This window comes from Dermacentor variabilis, chromosome 7 (assembly GCF_050947875.1).
Source record: "Dermacentor variabilis isolate Ectoservices chromosome 7, ASM5094787v1, whole genome shotgun sequence".
NCBI lineage: Eukaryota > Metazoa > Arthropoda > Arachnida > Ixodida > Ixodidae > Dermacentor > Dermacentor variabilis.
The window spans coordinates 148,208,105-148,225,787 of NC_134574.1; the positions used below are offsets into that span (position 1 = coordinate 148,208,105).

At 44.9% G+C, this 17,683-nt stretch overlaps 1 protein-coding gene across 4 annotated transcripts in view; it reads left to right on the plus strand.

Moving 5' to 3' along the window:
- Positions 1 to 17,683, plus strand: part of kst (spectrin beta chain, non-erythrocytic 5 kst) — a 223,525-nt gene that overhangs the window by 202,978 nt on the left and 2,864 nt on the right. For 3 of the 4 annotated variants that reach the window (XM_075699633.1, XM_075699634.1, XM_075699635.1), the window contains exons 67-79: positions 658 to 849; positions 1,279 to 1,434; positions 1,769 to 1,986; positions 2,155 to 2,443; positions 3,539 to 3,721; positions 4,303 to 4,425; positions 6,237 to 6,440; positions 8,853 to 9,074; positions 9,869 to 10,148; positions 11,608 to 12,006; positions 15,061 to 15,222; positions 16,826 to 16,951; positions 17,519 to 17,562. In XM_075699633.1, coding sequence (XP_075555748.1) covers positions 658 to 849; positions 1,279 to 1,434; positions 1,769 to 1,986; positions 2,155 to 2,443; positions 3,539 to 3,721; positions 4,303 to 4,425; positions 6,237 to 6,440; positions 8,853 to 9,074; positions 9,869 to 10,148; positions 11,608 to 12,006; positions 15,061 to 15,222; positions 16,826 to 16,951; positions 17,519 to 17,562 — 2,598 coding nt within the window. The remainder of the gene's footprint in view (positions 1 to 657; positions 850 to 1,278; positions 1,435 to 1,768; positions 1,987 to 2,154; positions 2,444 to 3,538; positions 3,722 to 4,302; positions 4,426 to 6,236; positions 6,441 to 8,852; positions 9,075 to 9,868; positions 10,149 to 11,607; positions 12,007 to 15,060; positions 15,223 to 16,825; positions 16,952 to 17,518; positions 17,563 to 17,683) is intronic. The other variant, XM_075699636.1, reaches the window with a different exon arrangement.

The window sequence follows — 17,683 nt, forward strand, 5'->3', positions numbered from 1 at the left end:
CATGATCATAGGCATAAAGTTGGCATATAAGAAATGTGGAAATGTGAGTTTGAGATCAAATGGGGGTGAATGATATCTCAGCATAGTCTGAAAGGAAGATAGGAAGTTGGGAGGTTGACACAATAATTAAAACAAATCCCCAGTAGTCCATGAGAGTGACAGATTGGGTGCCAAAAGAGGAGAATAGCTGTGACGAATGGCAACGAATAGACGGGCTGATAAGATTAAGAAATGTGATAGAGTTAGGTGACGCAGGATGGAGGTAATTGGAAGTCTCTTGGAAAAGTCCTTATTTTGCAGTGGAATCAAGTAGGCCGTTGATAGTGATGACGAATGTCAAATGGTGATGTTGTGATGAAACTGGACAAAAGCTAGCCGAGCACGTCTTGCGAGGGAGCCGAGCCAGAAGAACGCCCCTGCAAAAGGTCATGCTAGCGTTTATTGACATCCATAGAAAATAGTGTGCAACCATTCTGTGGAACTGTTGACTTTCTCATGAGATTTCATTGAATCCTAGCAATATTTTCCACGGGCACGGGGCATGCATGACAGTTCTAAAGCTGGTCACTCCCTGCCAGTGCGCATTTTGATTGTTGCAACAAGCAAGTTAGGTGCGAATGGGTAACAAAGATAAACATGACTGGTTTCCCCGTGCAGATCCTGATGCAGAAGTTCGACGTGTTCCTGACCACGCTGCAAGGCAGCGAGGACCGAGTGCGGCTGGTCCAGCAGCTGGGGCGTACGCTGATCGCCGAACGGCACCCGCAGAGCGACGCCGTCGCCAAGCGCTGCGCCGAGGTCGCCAAACTCTGGGAGGAGTGCAAGGAGTGCGCAGCCTCTCGGCAAGACGTACGTTCTGTATTTTCACTCATTTGCCAGCTTCTGTTTCAATGTGATAGAAATTATATGGACACTCCAGGTGCATTTCCGCCGTCATTGTGATGTTCTGCATAAAGTCCGAGTGTGATAACGTTGGGGCCGCACGCTATATGCTGTATGGTGTATACCTCATGCCATTCGGCGGTGGTGGCATATGGTGCGGCTAAGCGCGGCCATGTGGGTACAGAGTCTAGGCGTGCCGAGGGCTTGTTAGAATCAGACAAATACTACCAAATGAATCAACAGTGAGTTACGTGTTACAATGCCATGTTACATGTTATGCTAGCCATTACATCTTACGACTGCAAAGTAATGTTATGACAAATTGTCGTGAAGCTTCAAGTGCTGCCTGATGCTAAATTTTGTGTTGTTGGTCATTCATTTTGACACCTAATGCAGGCTTTGGCCGGAGCTAGACAGGTGCACACGTTTGACCGCAATGCGGACGAGACCATCAGCTGGATTTATGAAAAAGAAGCGGTGCTCCTCAACGAGGACTTCGGTCATGACCTGGAGAGCATCCAGGCTCTGAGCCGACGTCATGAAGGATTCCAGGTAGGTCTCGGTGACTCGGTGGCATCAAGTTGTCCTAGATGTCAAGTTCCTCATGTGAAAAGACCTTGAAGGGTGGCAAACTTCAATGCTTTGGCAGATAACACTTCCGACACTGCAAATAGGCCTGTCTTGCTGCGAGTGGAGGCTTAGTAAGTTGCAAAAGAAGATGCAACAACAAGATGGGTGGCAAACTTTCGTTGAAAGTTTGTCATAATCTTCTTAGCCATTAATGTTTCTGATCTGTGGCCATGATGGCAGGTTAAAGTCACCACAGCAAAAAGTGTCGCGACAGTCCCATCAGCCTCTGAGTCCTGTCCATCCATTGGGATTGCAGAGAGACCTGGCAGCAGTGAGGGAACAGGTGGAGACGCTGCTTCGCGAGGCCCGTCGCCTGGCTGAGACGTTCCCGGATGCACGGGAACACATCGAGGCCAAGCAGGACGAAGTGTCTGATGCCTGGAGCACGCTGCTGAACCGCTCACACCAGCGGGGCGACAAGCTGCACCAGGCCGAGCAGCTGCAGGCGTACTTCGACGAGTACCGCGAACTCATGTGAGTCTGCAGTTCGTGAGTGAACGAATCAATCGATCAATCGACTTTAGCTTCCACCAAATATACTGCAGTTTTTGTTCAGCTGGGGTACTTGTACAGAGTCAGGTTTTTATAAATTGAAGCGTGTATGTACTTTGGCATTTACTTCCTCTGCTTCTCGCTTCTCAGGGCGTGGCTTAACGACATCACGGCTCGCATCACGTCGGATGAGCTCGCCCGGGACGTGACGGGTGCGGAAGCCCTCCTGGCACGCCACAGGGAGCACAGGGCAGAGATGGATGCCCGTGCCGAGAGCTTCTCGCGTTTTGTTGCGAATGGCGACAAGATTATTGCCAGTGGCCACTTCATGTCCGATGAGGTGCGCGACCGCATCCGACGCCTCTCCGAGTCGCGCAAGGCGCTCGAGCACACGTGGAAGCGGCGGCAGGAGATCTACGACCAAAGCTTGGACCTGCAGGTGAGTGCTGCAGCCTTCAAACGCGTGCAAGGCTCCTTTCTCATGCATCACATGTTTCGTTTGAATTGTTACGACTTGTTTATGTTAGTAAGCCCGACTTCTCTTCTATGAATAGATTTTCTTTGCAGAAGCAGAAGTTCTGTAAAAAAAAAATTTGTTAGTATCTGTTGGGTGTTGACTTTGGTGAGAAACTTTCATGTGTGCATTGGTTTACAGCTAGTAAAGAAAGCTCATCAAGCCAAAGCTTTATAGATTGGCTGTGAATTTTAATTTTTGAAGCAATAGCTTTCTGTATGCAAGCAGTACGCGGTATGGGAAGGAATGCAATAGGCATTCATGTCTCTGCACCAATACTTCCAGGGCACCATTCTGCCATATGTGTGCACATCTTGGTGAGAACCTCACACATTGCTTTCTGTTCTTCATTCTCATGATAGTCTTGCATTGTTGAGGCTAGAGTGCGCTACAGTTGAGCCAGGATATGACGAACACCTTCACTGAAGAAACTGTGTCTGCTATATCATGAGCTCGTTATAGTTGGACTTGCCCTTAGAACTTTCAGTACTGAACTCGGCAGGGCACAGAAAAGATGCTTTATTTCCAGAAATGACTTGCAATACATTTGCTGGCAGGAATTGGTGATTGAACTCTGTTTAAGCAGTTTCCACGCTACAGTGGTTCTCTACAAAACGGTGGTTCTCCATAAGCTTGTCGAGCTGTCGACATGGTTGCAGTAAAGCTCCTGGCATACACAGAATGCTGGAGTGAGCTGTCAAGCAGGAGACGATACTGAGATCACTGGGACCCATCCCTGCCTCGTTGAGTCACAGCCTCTTCATTCCATTCGCTGTAAACAAACTGAGCAATGCACCGGACTATTATAAGTGTATGGTTCTCTCAAAGACTCTTTGCGAAACATTTTGGCTGTTGACAAACTGTTTGTAGTAGTTGAAAGTTCACTCTAAGTGGGATTGTTATGTGGGCCCAACTCTAAATGTGCTCATTAGATAGAGCGGTGGCTTTGGATGGACTTGTAGTGTTTCACAGCTGTTACCCCATGGTCTCGTTGACAATGTTTGTCTCTGTGAATTGCAGCTATTCCTCCGTGATGCTGACCAGCTGGAGACGTGGCTGGCAAGTCGAGAGGCATTCCTCCGCGATGACGACCGCGCCGATTCCATCTCGGCAGTGGAGGAGCTCATCCGTAAGCACGACGACTTCATGAAGACCGTAGAAGCCCAGGAAGACCGCTTTGACACCGTCAAACGCATCACCAAGGTACGCTGGCCGGGCAAAAAGCTGCAGTATACACGCAACTTCCAAATGGGGTCGAATTCCACGGCCACCCAGATAGCATAGTCGAACACTTCTCAAATCCCCAGCATTGAACTGCACATGTGACTTGCTGTATTCGCAAGCCAATTAGAAACGTACTTGGAAACCTGTACAGAGTTGTAACTTCCAAAGAAGCACCTTGATACTGTAAAATACTATTTCGTTATAACAGAGCATGAACTCCACACTATCTGCCATTGTGCAGTTTGCAGACCTAGCATAATCAAGCAGCTTTAATTCAAACTTTCTGAATGATCGCAGATTTTTTTTGTTTTACTAGTTCATGGAAGACACCACGGCAGCACTGTGATGTCTTCCCTGTTTCTTTCTCTGTGCTTGTCTTGTATCTCACGTTGCTTTTAAAGTGTCGGTACGCATATTTCTAGCCTTGCTGTAAATTTGATTTCACTTTGATGATCGTGCAGTAGCAACTAACTCAACGGTACGCACTGTTGTTGGTTTTAACTCTCCTGCAATATCTTCACCCTACTCCCAACATCCCCCCTCCTGTTCACCCACTTCAGCTGGAAGAGGCGTTCAAGAGGCTGAAGCAGGAGGAGGAAGAGATGCTCAGGGTTGAGGAACAAAAGCGCGAACAGGACAGGGTGGACGCCATGAAGCGCAAGGAGCACCAGAGGATCCTCGACGTGAGTCTTGCAACCCTTTCAGGCTCCAGCCGTTACTCTTATCATATGTAGAAACAACGTCACGTCGTCGCATTTAGTGAAATCGTACTGACAGTTGTGCCCAAGTCAGACAGAAATGTCGAAACTTCGACGCAATGTGGCATACGTTCAATTTTGCAAATTGTTTGCATGCAAGGGTGCAGTTCCATTTGCCTTTTCTTTTCTTTTTTTGGCTGCGTACTTATTTCGCTAGAATTGAGTGAAATGAATTTTATTAAGTACAACAGTGAAGTTGCATAAAACACACACAAAACAACAAAACTGATTTTTTTTTCTTTTTCTTATCTTTTGACTCTGCTGTTTTGCCGCCTGCCTCTCTTGTTTCTAGCTAATTTGCGGTCTGCCTATGTGAATGGCTCAGCACCCGTGACATTCTACTGCCAAGCACTAGGTTGTGGGTCCAACTCCCATTTAGTGGAACAGCATTCTAATTGTGGCACAGTATGTAAGGAAAAAGAAAAAAATGTGTTCCTAAATTTTTTATTTTTAAGAATGCTAAGTGGTTAGAATTGACTCAGAGCCAGCCATTACAACGTCCGTCACAGACGAAAAGCACAAAACAGGCTTGACAGGGTCTGTACCCCTTAAACAAAAATATTCACATTAGCGAGATGGTAATAGCATTTCTGTAAGGATTACATTGGCTATAGGTACAGTCAAGCCTTAATATAATTAGCATGGATATAATGAATTATCAGGTGTAACAGAGTAAACTTAAATTGTTTCCTGGTGATTTTTGTGCGTAATGAATATATCCTTATAGTAAACATCGAAATTAAAGAGGGTATTCTTGTGTCAGATACGACTTTGCTGTGACAAGGATTGACTGTATTAGTACTACTGGCATCTGGAATTTGGTGCTCTAGAAGCATATCTGAGGTAGATATCATGCAGTACACATAGAGATAGTGTGCTGTGCTTTCCACGATGCATGTTGCTTACAAATTTAGAAGTAGAATGCAATGTTTTGATGACAACCCTTTGGTTATCAATCAGAAACAGGAGGATGGGTATGATTATTAGTAGTAATGTCTTGTTGGCTAGTACCTGCTGTTCATAAATAGTTGGAACCTGTGTTTCGCTTTCAATGTCAGGTTCGCTTTCTGAAAGCAGTCTACCCATGGTATAATCAACACAGATTTAAGGAATTCTCAGATATAGGGCAGTAAATTTACAGTTTATTGCTGGTCTCAATGTGCTATGGATATGCGCCTATAACAAATACCGAAGAAAGTGAAGCTATTTTCGTGCCAGATACAAATTTGCTATCGGGCGGTTTGAATGTGCGTAATACTTGCGAGCAAACTTTTAGAGACCACTGTATCAGAAAAAAAAAAAAACTTTTTTTCCCTCTAGCTCTGCGTTGCAACATAGAACAGTCCCAATACATTTCATTGGTCAAACACACACACGTGGACAGTACCACTTGGTTTCAAACTGCATGCGTAGGCTGCAGAGAAGAAAAAAATTTCGCAGCATATGTGGTCCTCAAACTTTTGGTGTCAAGTGCGCATCGCACAACATTTTTGTTGTGCTTGCGACTTTTCTGTTCACCTCGGGCACTCCTTAATGGCGTTGCACAGTGACCCCGTTTGCAAGTGCCATTCTGCTGAGTAGACATCACCTGTCTGACGTGATGAAATATTTTTATAATATAGGGCAAATTTTATGCTCTGTGCACGCTGTATAAATTGCATCACTCTTTTTCTTATGGCAGCTCATTCTAGGTGTGATTATCATCTGCAACCCTTCTTTTTTATTGGAACTTGCAGGAGCGCATGCGCGAAGATGGCCTTCGTCGTCCGGCGCTGGACTCTTCACAGCTGAGCGCAGAGAACAACGGCGAGATTGCACCGTCGTACGTGGGCGGTCTGGTCAAGTCACCGTCCCAGAGGTCGCTGGACAGTGACCGCAAGGCTATGAGCACCCTCTCGACACCGGTCACATCGCCAGTGAAGAGGGCCGAGAGTATGAAGGTCAGTTGTGTTTGTCTTCACTGCAGAATTTATTTGGAGCATAGAGCTTCCTCAAAAATTACTCGAAGGAAATCCGGTGCTAATTTTTTGAAGGAGCTGCAAGCATGGCAGTTCAGCCAATCATGGGAATACTAGTGCTTAGTGCATAGATTCGTCCTGCTGGCTTAAACAACTTTGTTACCTTGGCAAATTGACAGTGTTCAGCAAAATATTGTTTTATAAACGAAGCAGTTTGGAACGGTTATCCAGGCGCATGGTCTTATTGCCTTCTGCGTTTACAGAAGTATGGTTGCTCAGAAATATAGGCCAATAGAAGCAGGCAAAAGTAAAATATATACAAGCCACAAGGAAGTCTGAAGCCACAAGCACGACGACCAGACCAATCCATGTACCAATCATGATTGCAATAGTAGCTGAACAATTGAAGCACCAGAGTTACCTCTAGTAGGTTTAGAAGGAAACTCTATGGCAAGCTTAAGGCAATAAATGGGCTTAAGTTTTAGATTTCAATTAAGCTCAGTGCACTTGTTTTCTTCATCGAATATACAATGAGACCTAGAGCCATTGAGCGGTTAATAAGTTAATGCAGCGGGAACTTGTTACAGGATAATGCGGTGGCTGGATGATCATCACTACTTTTAAAACTTAAGTCCTGTCAAATTGTGAGGAATGTAGCTTTCTGCGTTGTGTGTAGTGGGAATTTTATAGATGTTTAAAGGCAGTTGATAGCTTTTGCAGTCTTTACGAGCCGACTAATCGGCTTTCTAGGCTTACATGTTAGTGGGAGTGGAGCGTTTGCATTAGATTGCGTGATTACACAGCTCCCTTTACACTGCAGACCTCTTCGCGCAGCTAAAGACACTGTTCACCACCTGTAGCACATTTGACTGTCTCCAGAATGGCCATTTTATCCTAGTTGATGGATTTGCGCTCTTGCCCGTGTTTTCATCGCACATGAAGTACAGCACATGAGCACAAAGATTTCCGTGGATTAGTGTGGGCCATGTACAGTGAGGTCTGCTCTCAAAAGGGAACACAGAGTCGTTATTCAAGCCAGCACGATTTGAATATTTCAATCAACTTCTGGCGATGGTAAACAGCAGAGGAAACAAACAAAAGGAACACGCACTACCAAGCGCTTAATGTGAGAACATGGACTGAGCAGATGCCATCAAAGTTCATGACATTATGGCAAACTGGTGCGGCAACTGCAAGGTGGCATTACTACCTGTCTTCAGTTCTTGCATTGTTTGTGACTTACCAAGCCGCCTCACACAGTAAGAAAATTGGTATTGGTGTTTGAATTGAATTCGTACAGCAGTTGAATTGGTACTTGTATTGAATTGGGATTGAATTGGTATTTTGGCATTGTAGGAGCATAATTTTCTCGTATAGCTCAACTCATTTTGCCCTGTAGTGTCCCTTCAGAAATGGATCTCACCGCACCTAGTGACAAGTTACTGGTATTGTTGGTATTGCTGGTAGTAGTCTTTAGTGTGCAGTTCCGCTATTATTAAGTCGTTCTGTACCACAGCTATATTTATGACTTCTGCAGCTGGCTTGTATAGTGACTTAGGTTAGTTGTTGCATTAAACTTTTCCTGATGTCTTGAGCCCCAGTTGCAAAATGTTTCATAACACAGCAGCAGTCAACTGTATGTAAAGCGCTCGCAACAGCCGAAGACATTGAGCTGGGGCGTTAGTAGATGAACACATTCATAAGAAGCACAGGACCAGCTGTTACTGTGCAAGTTGGTGTTAATTGCAAAAGACTTTACAGGGCTTTTTATTAAGTGTGATAGCTTTCTTTTTTACCCCCTACCCCCACTGAATGTTCTCAGTCTGACCTCTATCTGGCCTCAAAGCTGTGCCAACTTAAATTAAGAAATTCTCATCATTAGTTGAGTTTGAATCAAGAAATACATAGCTATGATGTGGGCACGCTAAGACTTCGATACCGCCCCCATACAAAGAAAGAATGTATTGTAACCTTGCTCTCCTAGTTCTAAATGTTCTAAATGGTTTTATTGGGTCACATTGTATGTAGCGTCACAAAATGTGAAATCCTTTCTTTCGTGTTGTAAATTAAACCTCAGACTTAATACCAAGTGCAAGGACTGGAAACATAATTCACCATGTATTTGCAAGAGGTATATAAAATTTTAAAATTGGGAAGATATGTTTCATGCTTTAGTATACACCGTAACTTACTTGCTGACATGTGCAGCGACTCATCTACTGAGTACAGGAATCACTCTAAACATTGTAGATATAGTAACAATGAGCATCTGCAAATGTATGAATCATGTCATGGTGCACCGTAAACACTGAAATGCCATCACATTCTTCCGCATAATCATCATATACTTCTGATACAATTTATTTTTTTCGTGCGTGCGTTTTCTTTTCTCAGGTGGAACTGGGTAAGAAACTGAAGCGCACCCCAAGCTTCACAACACGGCGGCGGGCTCAGAGCTTCCGACGATCGCGCACCGCTGCTGGCTTACCAGCCGTAGAGATGGAAGGCTTCCTCGACCGTAAACATGAGCTGCAGTCCGGTGGCAAGAAGGCAACCATCCGCTCGTGGAAGACGTTCTACACTGTGCTGTGCGGGCAACTGCTCTGCTTCTTCAAGGCAAGTTCTCTGCTTACGTTGTTGCACAAACGCTTGAGCGAAGCAGAGTGGCTTTAAGTGTCCCTCAAAGGTTCCCTACCATGCTTTTAAAGGAAAGCTTTCTTTGCTGACCAGGACAGATTTTGATGATGAAATCGTTAGACTGTGAAAAGGAGGAGGTGATGTGGAGAGTGGACGTTGTGAAGTTGAGGGCATTTCGTTGATTAATTGGTTGATTGATTGACTGATTGATTGATTGGCTCACCACAGCAGATGCATACCTTTGTTTGGTGGCAGCGGAGGAGAACGCCTCAGTGACATGTGTAGCACCAGCAACCTGTGCTGGCGCCTTGTGTGGCACCATGTTTATTAGTATTGTTTGCAAACAAATGGTTTTCGTAATTTATCCTAAGTCGGTAGTTTTTTTTTTCCAGAAATCTGTGGCAGCAGCTTGGAAATTAAACACGGGCACATTTTGAGTATTTTTGACATCGTCTTATTGGCTGTTGCTTGCTAACTTGCTCTGCCCTAGAAAGCCACTGAGCTTTAGTTAACCGAAATTCTTGTTTGAATGAAGTGACTGCAAAATGGCTTTATCGAATATATACATAAAGTAAACCTAAATTATAAATTAGTTTCCGATAAGCGGAGTTTCGACCGATGCACACTTGAGCTGCTGCAAGTCCTCTCTATTCAACTTCTCTCCTACTGGCTGGAAGCTGTTTTGAACGTTCAGTGACAGCTCTTAGTTCTGTTGTGTTGAGAAGAAAGAACAAACCCTCTTTTCGAAAATCAATCAATCAATCTCGTTCCAGGACAAAGAGGGCTTTGTGGAGAGCAATGCGGCGGCACCCCCGGTCAGCCTGCTGCAAGCCCACTGCACGAAGGCAAGCAACTACACCAAAAAGAAACACGCCTTCCGCCTCAGACTGGCCGACGGCGTTGAATTCCTCTTCGTGGCCAACAGCGAGACGTCCATGAGCGACTGGGTCAACAAGATCTCATTCCACGCCGCTCTGCCGCCGAGTTTGCAGCTGCTCAGTTACGACGAAGCTCGCAAGAGCACCGGCCTCGGCACAAGCCTGAATGCCTCAGGTAAGTCCCGGCCGCCCGGGCTTATGCGAGACGTAGCGAAGTAGCCGTACTGTCAGCCAGATGTTTTTTCCTGTCTCAACCACACTGCATTACGTTGTGATCATTTGGCGGTGCACACATTTCTCATGCCTTGTGCTTTCCATGCATGCTTCCTTGCTTTTGTGCATGACGCATCCGGTGTTTGCAAATCGCTAAGAGCATGCTGTTTCGTCCATGCCACTTTCGTATGCACTGTGCAGACCAATCTTAATGTTCGGCATTTAATTGCTGTGACATTTAATACATTGGGATTTGTAAGATGTGTTGCACAAGCAGTCTCAATGGTCATTGAGCACTTCTGTCGAAATTTCCAACTAAATTTGGCCTCCTAAACTTTTTTTTCTTGTAGAGCAGTCGAAACAACAATGGTAGTGAGTGGCGAATAGAGAATGAACTGAACATCTTCGCACCTGTTATGGTAACATAAATATCACAGCCACATCAATTTTCAAAATCATTGTCATTAGAATCGCTCTCAAGCAAGCACCTAGTTTTATTTGGTACTAGTGGCATTCCCTTTTATGTGTATACCTTTTAATCTTCGCAACAAGCTCGATGAATTCAAAGAAGATGTCTAACAATTATCATTGAGAATGAATGTGTGACGTTCGTATTGGTCAGAAATGCCGATGCAGGATGACAGTGTTCACAAAGTTTAGAAATCAACTTTTGTAAGGATTATCAATTTGATTCTAACAAGTTCTCCATCATTGTCATAAGCTAGATATCGATACTGCCTTCCTTCTGAACCATGACGTGTTTTGTCCTAGTGATTATGCATTTAAGGTTACATCATCAGGAGGTGAGCAGCATAACATAATTCAATCTTCACTACCAAGCACTTTGTCATCCCACTAGTCATTTCTACACTGCACTAACATGAATTTTTCTTGCACCACGGTTAACATTGCTGATGGCACGCTGCCTTCTGCTGCACTAATCCAGCACTGCTTGAAGACTGTACAAAAGTTTTCACCAGTTGAACCGAGGTTGCGGTGCTTTCGATCCTTTTGCCTCCACGCTGCTTCAAAAAGCGAGCAATGCTGCATGTCCGGAGCACACAGAACAGCCAAAGCACCCAATGCACCTTGGCGCACTGCAGCTTTTTGATGTTTTTTTATTGTCTTGGGTCGTCGGCAAGTTCTCTCTCGCTCGCTCTCTGGTGGAACGCGACATGGCGGAGACTGGTCCACCGCGCTGCATGCGTCGTCTATGACTCGGGCTTCTTCTCCTTGACCACCTCGAAGCGGAACCTTCTACTCTCTCATCACTGCAGCATCCCGAACATTTCACCATCTCTGGTTGGCAAGAACAGCCGTAGTTGTTGCGTCGGGCTTGCCGTTGCTGACTCTGCGTCGCCCTTTCTTTCTTTCCCATCTGTTCTCTCTCTCTCTCTTCGTCGATGACGTCTCGTGACCAGCGCCGAACGTGTCGCACCGGCCACCTTCTTCAGCCGACAGCGACACAAGCGGAACGCCACTGGCCGACAGGCGAAGACGGGACCAGTCGTCTACGCCAAGCCCTTGCTCCTCACCGGAAATGAGGCACACGGTGGTGTCGTCCCACCCACAGGGCAGTGTTGGCGCAGCGGCGGCACTGCCGCCGCAAGTGGCGACGCGGGTCGAAAGGGAGAAGCCCCCGATTCCACCCCGAAACTCGTCTATTCGTTCTTCGGCGTCGTTCGACGTCCCGGACGGTGCAGGCTCGTCGGTCAAGAGCAAGATTCAGATGTTTCAACAGTCGGCGCACAGCGCCACCATCCCTGCACCACCACCATCCTACTCCGGCATGCTGCCATCACGAGGCAGCTCCCATGCTGGTATGGATGCTGGTTCCTTAAAGAAAAATTTACATATAGTTGGTTTCTGTCTGCAAGACTGGGTCTTTTTGCCTGGGCAGTCTCAAAGGCAACCTTGTTTTTCAAACTTGTAATATTTGGTGTCAGTTGCACCTGATTTGCCTTCAGGTGATCTGCAGGGGTGTTCAAAGCTGGGACGTAGAGTATTGTGCCATTAGTCTTATGTCTGCTACATTGAAGTAATGCCTTTCCGAGCTGAGCTAGAACGAAACTGGGAACTGCGTGCAACTTCCCACCTAGAAAATGACTGTTGGCAACAACGCTCATGGCATGGGAGTAACACAAGTCATATAACGCTTAAGCACTGCAAGACCAGCTTGACGCAGTCCTTTTTCATTATGAAATGTGTGTCCTCCCAAAAAAATGCTGTTAGTGAATGCTCCTTAGCAGGCTCTGAAAGGATTGAAATGTGAGCCAGAAGTGACTGTTACCTGGTGTGGTTCAGTCGTAGTTCATCTTTAGAGACACGACGGGGCCCGGGACAAGCAGTCTGAAAATTCAAATCAAACGAGATTAACAGCAGTTGCGCTGTGACTTGTCACATGGATCGCAACAAAGCAAATTCTTTTACAACGCTAGCACAATTTTCTTGTCTTTACTTGCTAATACTACTCATATTCTAGCAGAGATGCACAGTTTATGTGCACCTGCGCTTGATTTAACGGCCGCAAAGAAAAGCTGTACAAAAACAATAAATATTAAAAAATTTTTGGCTGGAACTCGGGACTGGCTGAGAAGCATTTAATGTAAACTTACAGTATGCTTTCTTTTTAGCTGCAAATCTGTGCTCAGGTGAATGTGCATTGTCCATTTGCAGCAACTTTGACTAGGTCAGGTAGATGTCCTATCAGTTTGTGCACCGAGTTTGCGACAGTCTCTGTTACTCCGCTGTAACGTTCTGTCCCACCATACCCAGCCAGACGCACACCTACCCCGAATCTGCTGCCTTTTTCTATTCTCAAGATGATTAACTACGGCAGTTGCGAGAAAGGGGCTCTGTGACACAGGAAGGACGTTGCAACACCGAGTGCCTGATTTGTCAAGCTTTCTCGCTTTTTTAGAAGTGTTGACGTTAACTTAAAAAAAAAGAAAAGAGAGACAGTGTGAAGAATGCGTTTCTTGCACTCTTGTTTTTGCGGCAGCCACGCACTAGCCATTCCCGCTTTTACACACTGCCTCCCCCCTTGCATTTGCCACCGCTTCGAACCTCTGGCTTAATCAAGTTATCCCTGCATTTGGTTTCAATGTGTTTTGTCGTCTTTGCATGTCAAATGTAGCCTCTTGTTTAGTAGTAGTGATTGTTCTTCGTCTGTCTGTTCTGTCTGTATGGCCTGCGTTACCAGGTACTGCATAGCCCTGTAGTATCTCGTCCTCTGTTGTGAAGTAACGCAAAGCTCCGAACAAAACTTGTGCAGGTTTCTCGTGAAGAATGTTTCAGTTTGAGAAATGTGTGTCTTGGTTCGAGAGATCGCTAGTGGCTACGCTGAAGTCTTTTTGGAGCAGTTGCTCTACTTAATGGGCCAAGTATGAACTTACTACTGCAAACGTCAAAAGCCACAACCGTCTATTAAACTACGCTTGAGTGCGAAATATGGGAACGGCCTGGTACCCTTCCTATCATCTCGTCAATTGAAGCGCAGCACCAGTCACTCCAATCGCCAGTAACTTGTGAACATCTTTTTTCCATTGTTACTGTACCCTGCATTGCTAACTGTAAGGGTGCGTTAATGAAAGACTTAAATAGGGCTACTTTGGTTTTAGCTTCTACAGAAGCATGCTTTTTGCAAGCATGTTTGCAAAAGTTCATTAGCCTTAACAATATTTTGGGTCCTAAGTTCTTTGCACTTGCCACTTATTATAAGGCATGCTCTAAGCATAGTTGACTGGATAAAGTTGGCAAGATTCGGTGCAAATCTTTTATAGTCTGAAGTGAGCTATTGTTCTAGGGTAGAAGTTCCAGTTACATTTGATTTATTTAGGCAGTGAACCTGCGTCCTGAAATTAGATGTCTCAAAACATGCAGCTCACAGTTGTTTGAAAAATTTTCACAAAGCTTAAGCCAAGACTTTGCACGTTTTCTACAGCTACCGCCTTCGCCTCAGACGTGTTCATGCTGCTGTTATCTTTGGCAGCTTTGGCCACCCGTCGCTCTGCAATGGAAAATTTTGCATCTGAAAGAACATGGCCTTTGAAAGTGAAATCAGACTGAGCGATGTGATGTTTAGAGAGAAAATAAGTGAAAAAGGTGTCTGCAAGACAGGTGATTACGCATGCAGTAAGGCTCTACATGAAACAAAATGGCATTTGTGAGATACTGCAATAATACTTTCAACAGGTTAATGGAGCCATGGGAGGCCAGTTGGCAAAATGGACTGCGACAAATGTTTTTGGTTGGTTGCATGCGTTAGATTGTCACAGAGGCTGTGATTTGTCCGAAGGCATTGTTAAACCAGAACAGCAAATCAAAATTGCTAATTTCTTTACTAAATCAGCAGAAATAATGCATCACCTCCTATAGAAGCATGCTCTTGGGGAGTGAAGATAACTCATTAAATTTAAAGTTTCTTTATATTGAAGTTTGCTAAATTAGGAGTTCTGAGTATTGCAATTCACTGTTTTACACTGATCTGAAATCTGTGCCGTTAAACATTAGCTTAAAACTGACGCTCGCCGTGGCTGCTTACTGGCTATGGGGTTGGGCTGCTAAGCACAAGGTCGCAGGATGGAATCCCATGGCCGCCGTGGCCGCATTTCGATTGGGGGCAAAATGCGAAAACACCTGTGTACTTAGATTTAGATGCCTGTTAAAGAACCCCAGGTGGTCCATATTTCCAGAGTTCCTCACTATGGCATACCTCATGATCAGATTGTGGTTTTGGCATGTAAGACCCCATAATTTAATAATTTTAACAATGACATTGCTCAGACTGCATCTTACAGTTGTACGATTTGAGCAGCACTGCTAGTGCTTTTTGTTGAGAACGTTTAAAAATTGCTTCAACTCTCGGCAAACAGGCAACCTTTTAGCCGAGGAGGTAGCCAACAGGTCCTCGGTGGATGGCCATTCGCCCCCGAATGTGCACAACGGTTATGGAAGCCGCCCATCATCCATGATTGGGACGCCACCAACCACAAATCGAACTTCAGCAGACGGCTACAGCTCGAGCGGTCTTGAAGGCAAGTTGGTTCTTTCCAAACATGCAAGAATGATTGCTGTGAAAGCAGTTCATGGTAAAGAAATTAACACACACATTAATTAAGCCTCTCGCTATGTTGCAAAGCTGCTCTGTGGTGGTGGGCTTCGGATTAACTTATAACACTGTCACAAAAGTGAACTAAAGTCTTTTGGAGTAAACTCCTTTTGTTTTACGCTGAAGGGCTGAAGGACCCCTTAAAAAAAAAAGTTTCGCTACTGACACACTAACCAACGCAACAAAGAGCATGGCACTGCTTCTTTAAACTGAAACTGACAAAACATTACAAATATAGTCTGTCTGGTCAAATTGTGCCGCTGCTAACTATAAAATAATTTTTGCAAGCACTAAATTTATAAGTAAGGCACATTGTGTTTCATCAAGTTTTGTGTTGTCGAAGGGTTGCACACGAAGTCGTCTGTTTAGGCCCATGAAAGAGTACAGATATACTTTACTGAAAAGCAGATACTCCTTTGTCGCATGTCAACCCACAGAGACGCTTTCCTGATATATGTTTCCTAGTCCAGAGGCCTTCGGAAAGCCTGTGCTCGGGAGTGTATTCAACTGCCTTGGGATGTTTTGACATGCACCTAGATGCAGAAGCGTGCTTGCATTTTTATTCTGCCCCAATTGCAATGCAGCTGCGACGACTGGGAATAGAATCTGTGACAGCGTGCGCAGCAGCAGAATGCTGGGGCCACTGAGAACCGTGGCAGGTGCATGGTGAATGTCATGGAAGACAGTTACGCCTTTAATCATTCAACTTGCCATGATAGCTCAGTGGCTGTGGTGTTTTGCTAAGCATAAGTCATGGAATCAATTCCTGGATATACCGGTCAAATCCTGATGGTAACGGAAGGAAAAACAAAGACACCCGTGAATTTAGATTTAGCTAAACTTTAATAAAAGGAGTAGATGGTCATAAATAATCCAGAGCTCTCTACTACATGGCATCTCCCATAGCACCATGTTAAGGGGCTACTAAAGAGAAGCACTAAATCAGTTTGAGCCAATAAAGCATTCTTTCAAAACTCTATTTTTATTGATTCCACGGTAACAGGTCGATTATTACGAGAGAAAACAAAAAGTCAAAGTTCTGTGTATTATTGAATTTCACGCCGAAACTGCAGCACTGCTACATCATTGTGACATGAAAAATTTTAATGTATCTAATTTTTCTTTATTTAGGCTGTCATACTACAGTATAAGTCCTTCAAACTTGCTAACTTGTGTGTTTGGCTTATTTAGAATGCAATGCATTCAACCTTCCCCAATAAAAAAAATTTTAATAGGCCCGAGCAAATGCCGTCAAAATTCGCAAAATCACGGCGAGTGGGTGCGGGAACTTCAAGACAGTGCTGTCACGTGTCTTTTGTCTTGGAATCATTTCTGGCTTATCAAACCTCCACTCACCAAAACAGTGGCATTTTCGGTATTGTAGAGGGGTAATTTTTTTAATGCAGCTCAGATAATTTTTCTCTTCGGTCAGCTTCCCTCTAAGCCCCATCTATCAGTCAATCAATAGCGATCATTCTAATGGTCGCTTGCACATTTGAAACCCCCGAGCATTCGTCTTGCTGATGCAGACTCTCCTCCAACCTATGTGGCCCCGCCTTTGCCGAGCCAACCCCCACCGAAGCCGCGTCGGCCGGAGGACTCGGACTCTGACATCGCGGGGACCCTTTCCGACGGTGACCAGGAATGGAGGAGAGGTAAATTAGTTTGATGCAGCTCCTTCCTCGCCTTGGCACAGTCATCATTGCCTCATTGTTCTATTAAAGCACCGGCATGCTTGTTTTACTTATCGACTGCTCTTCCCACCGAACCAAACCCATAACCTTCGGTTCGGTTTCCACCTGCGGCAAGTTGTTTTTTCATCCACTTTAATTTCCATTAATTTATCGTTTCTTTATTTAATTTATTAAGCACAAGTAATTTCCCCTATGTTGTCCTTGGTGTCAGTGTTTGTTAGCTTCTTATGATATGACTAATAAAAATCAGGCCCCTCGGTTAACCCCCTTTCTTCTCGTTTAACCCATCAGTAGGCGTGATAGCCGACTGCTCCTGACGAAAGAATAGACTGTACACCACTACATTCTGTAGACCTTCACAGTGCTCTCACATTTATAGTTGTTCTGTACAACGGTATTTAAAGTTGTTTTCCGATTTCCTTTACCTAAATACTCATGTTTATTTTTTTTCGCACCTTAATACACATGCAACGTCACCTGTACAGCACAGCATTGTGACTTTTCTTTTTAACCCTCTCTCCCGCCCAGGTTACAGCAAAAACCGTGGAGAGGACAAAGTACAGTACAGAGAGGTATGCTTTCAGCTCACTGTTGTTCTTATGCCGTACGTCTGCATTTCCGTCAACATTTTCAACATCGAACTGTCGGCATCACCTTGAACGCAATATCGCAAGACAGGTTTAAGGCAGCGGA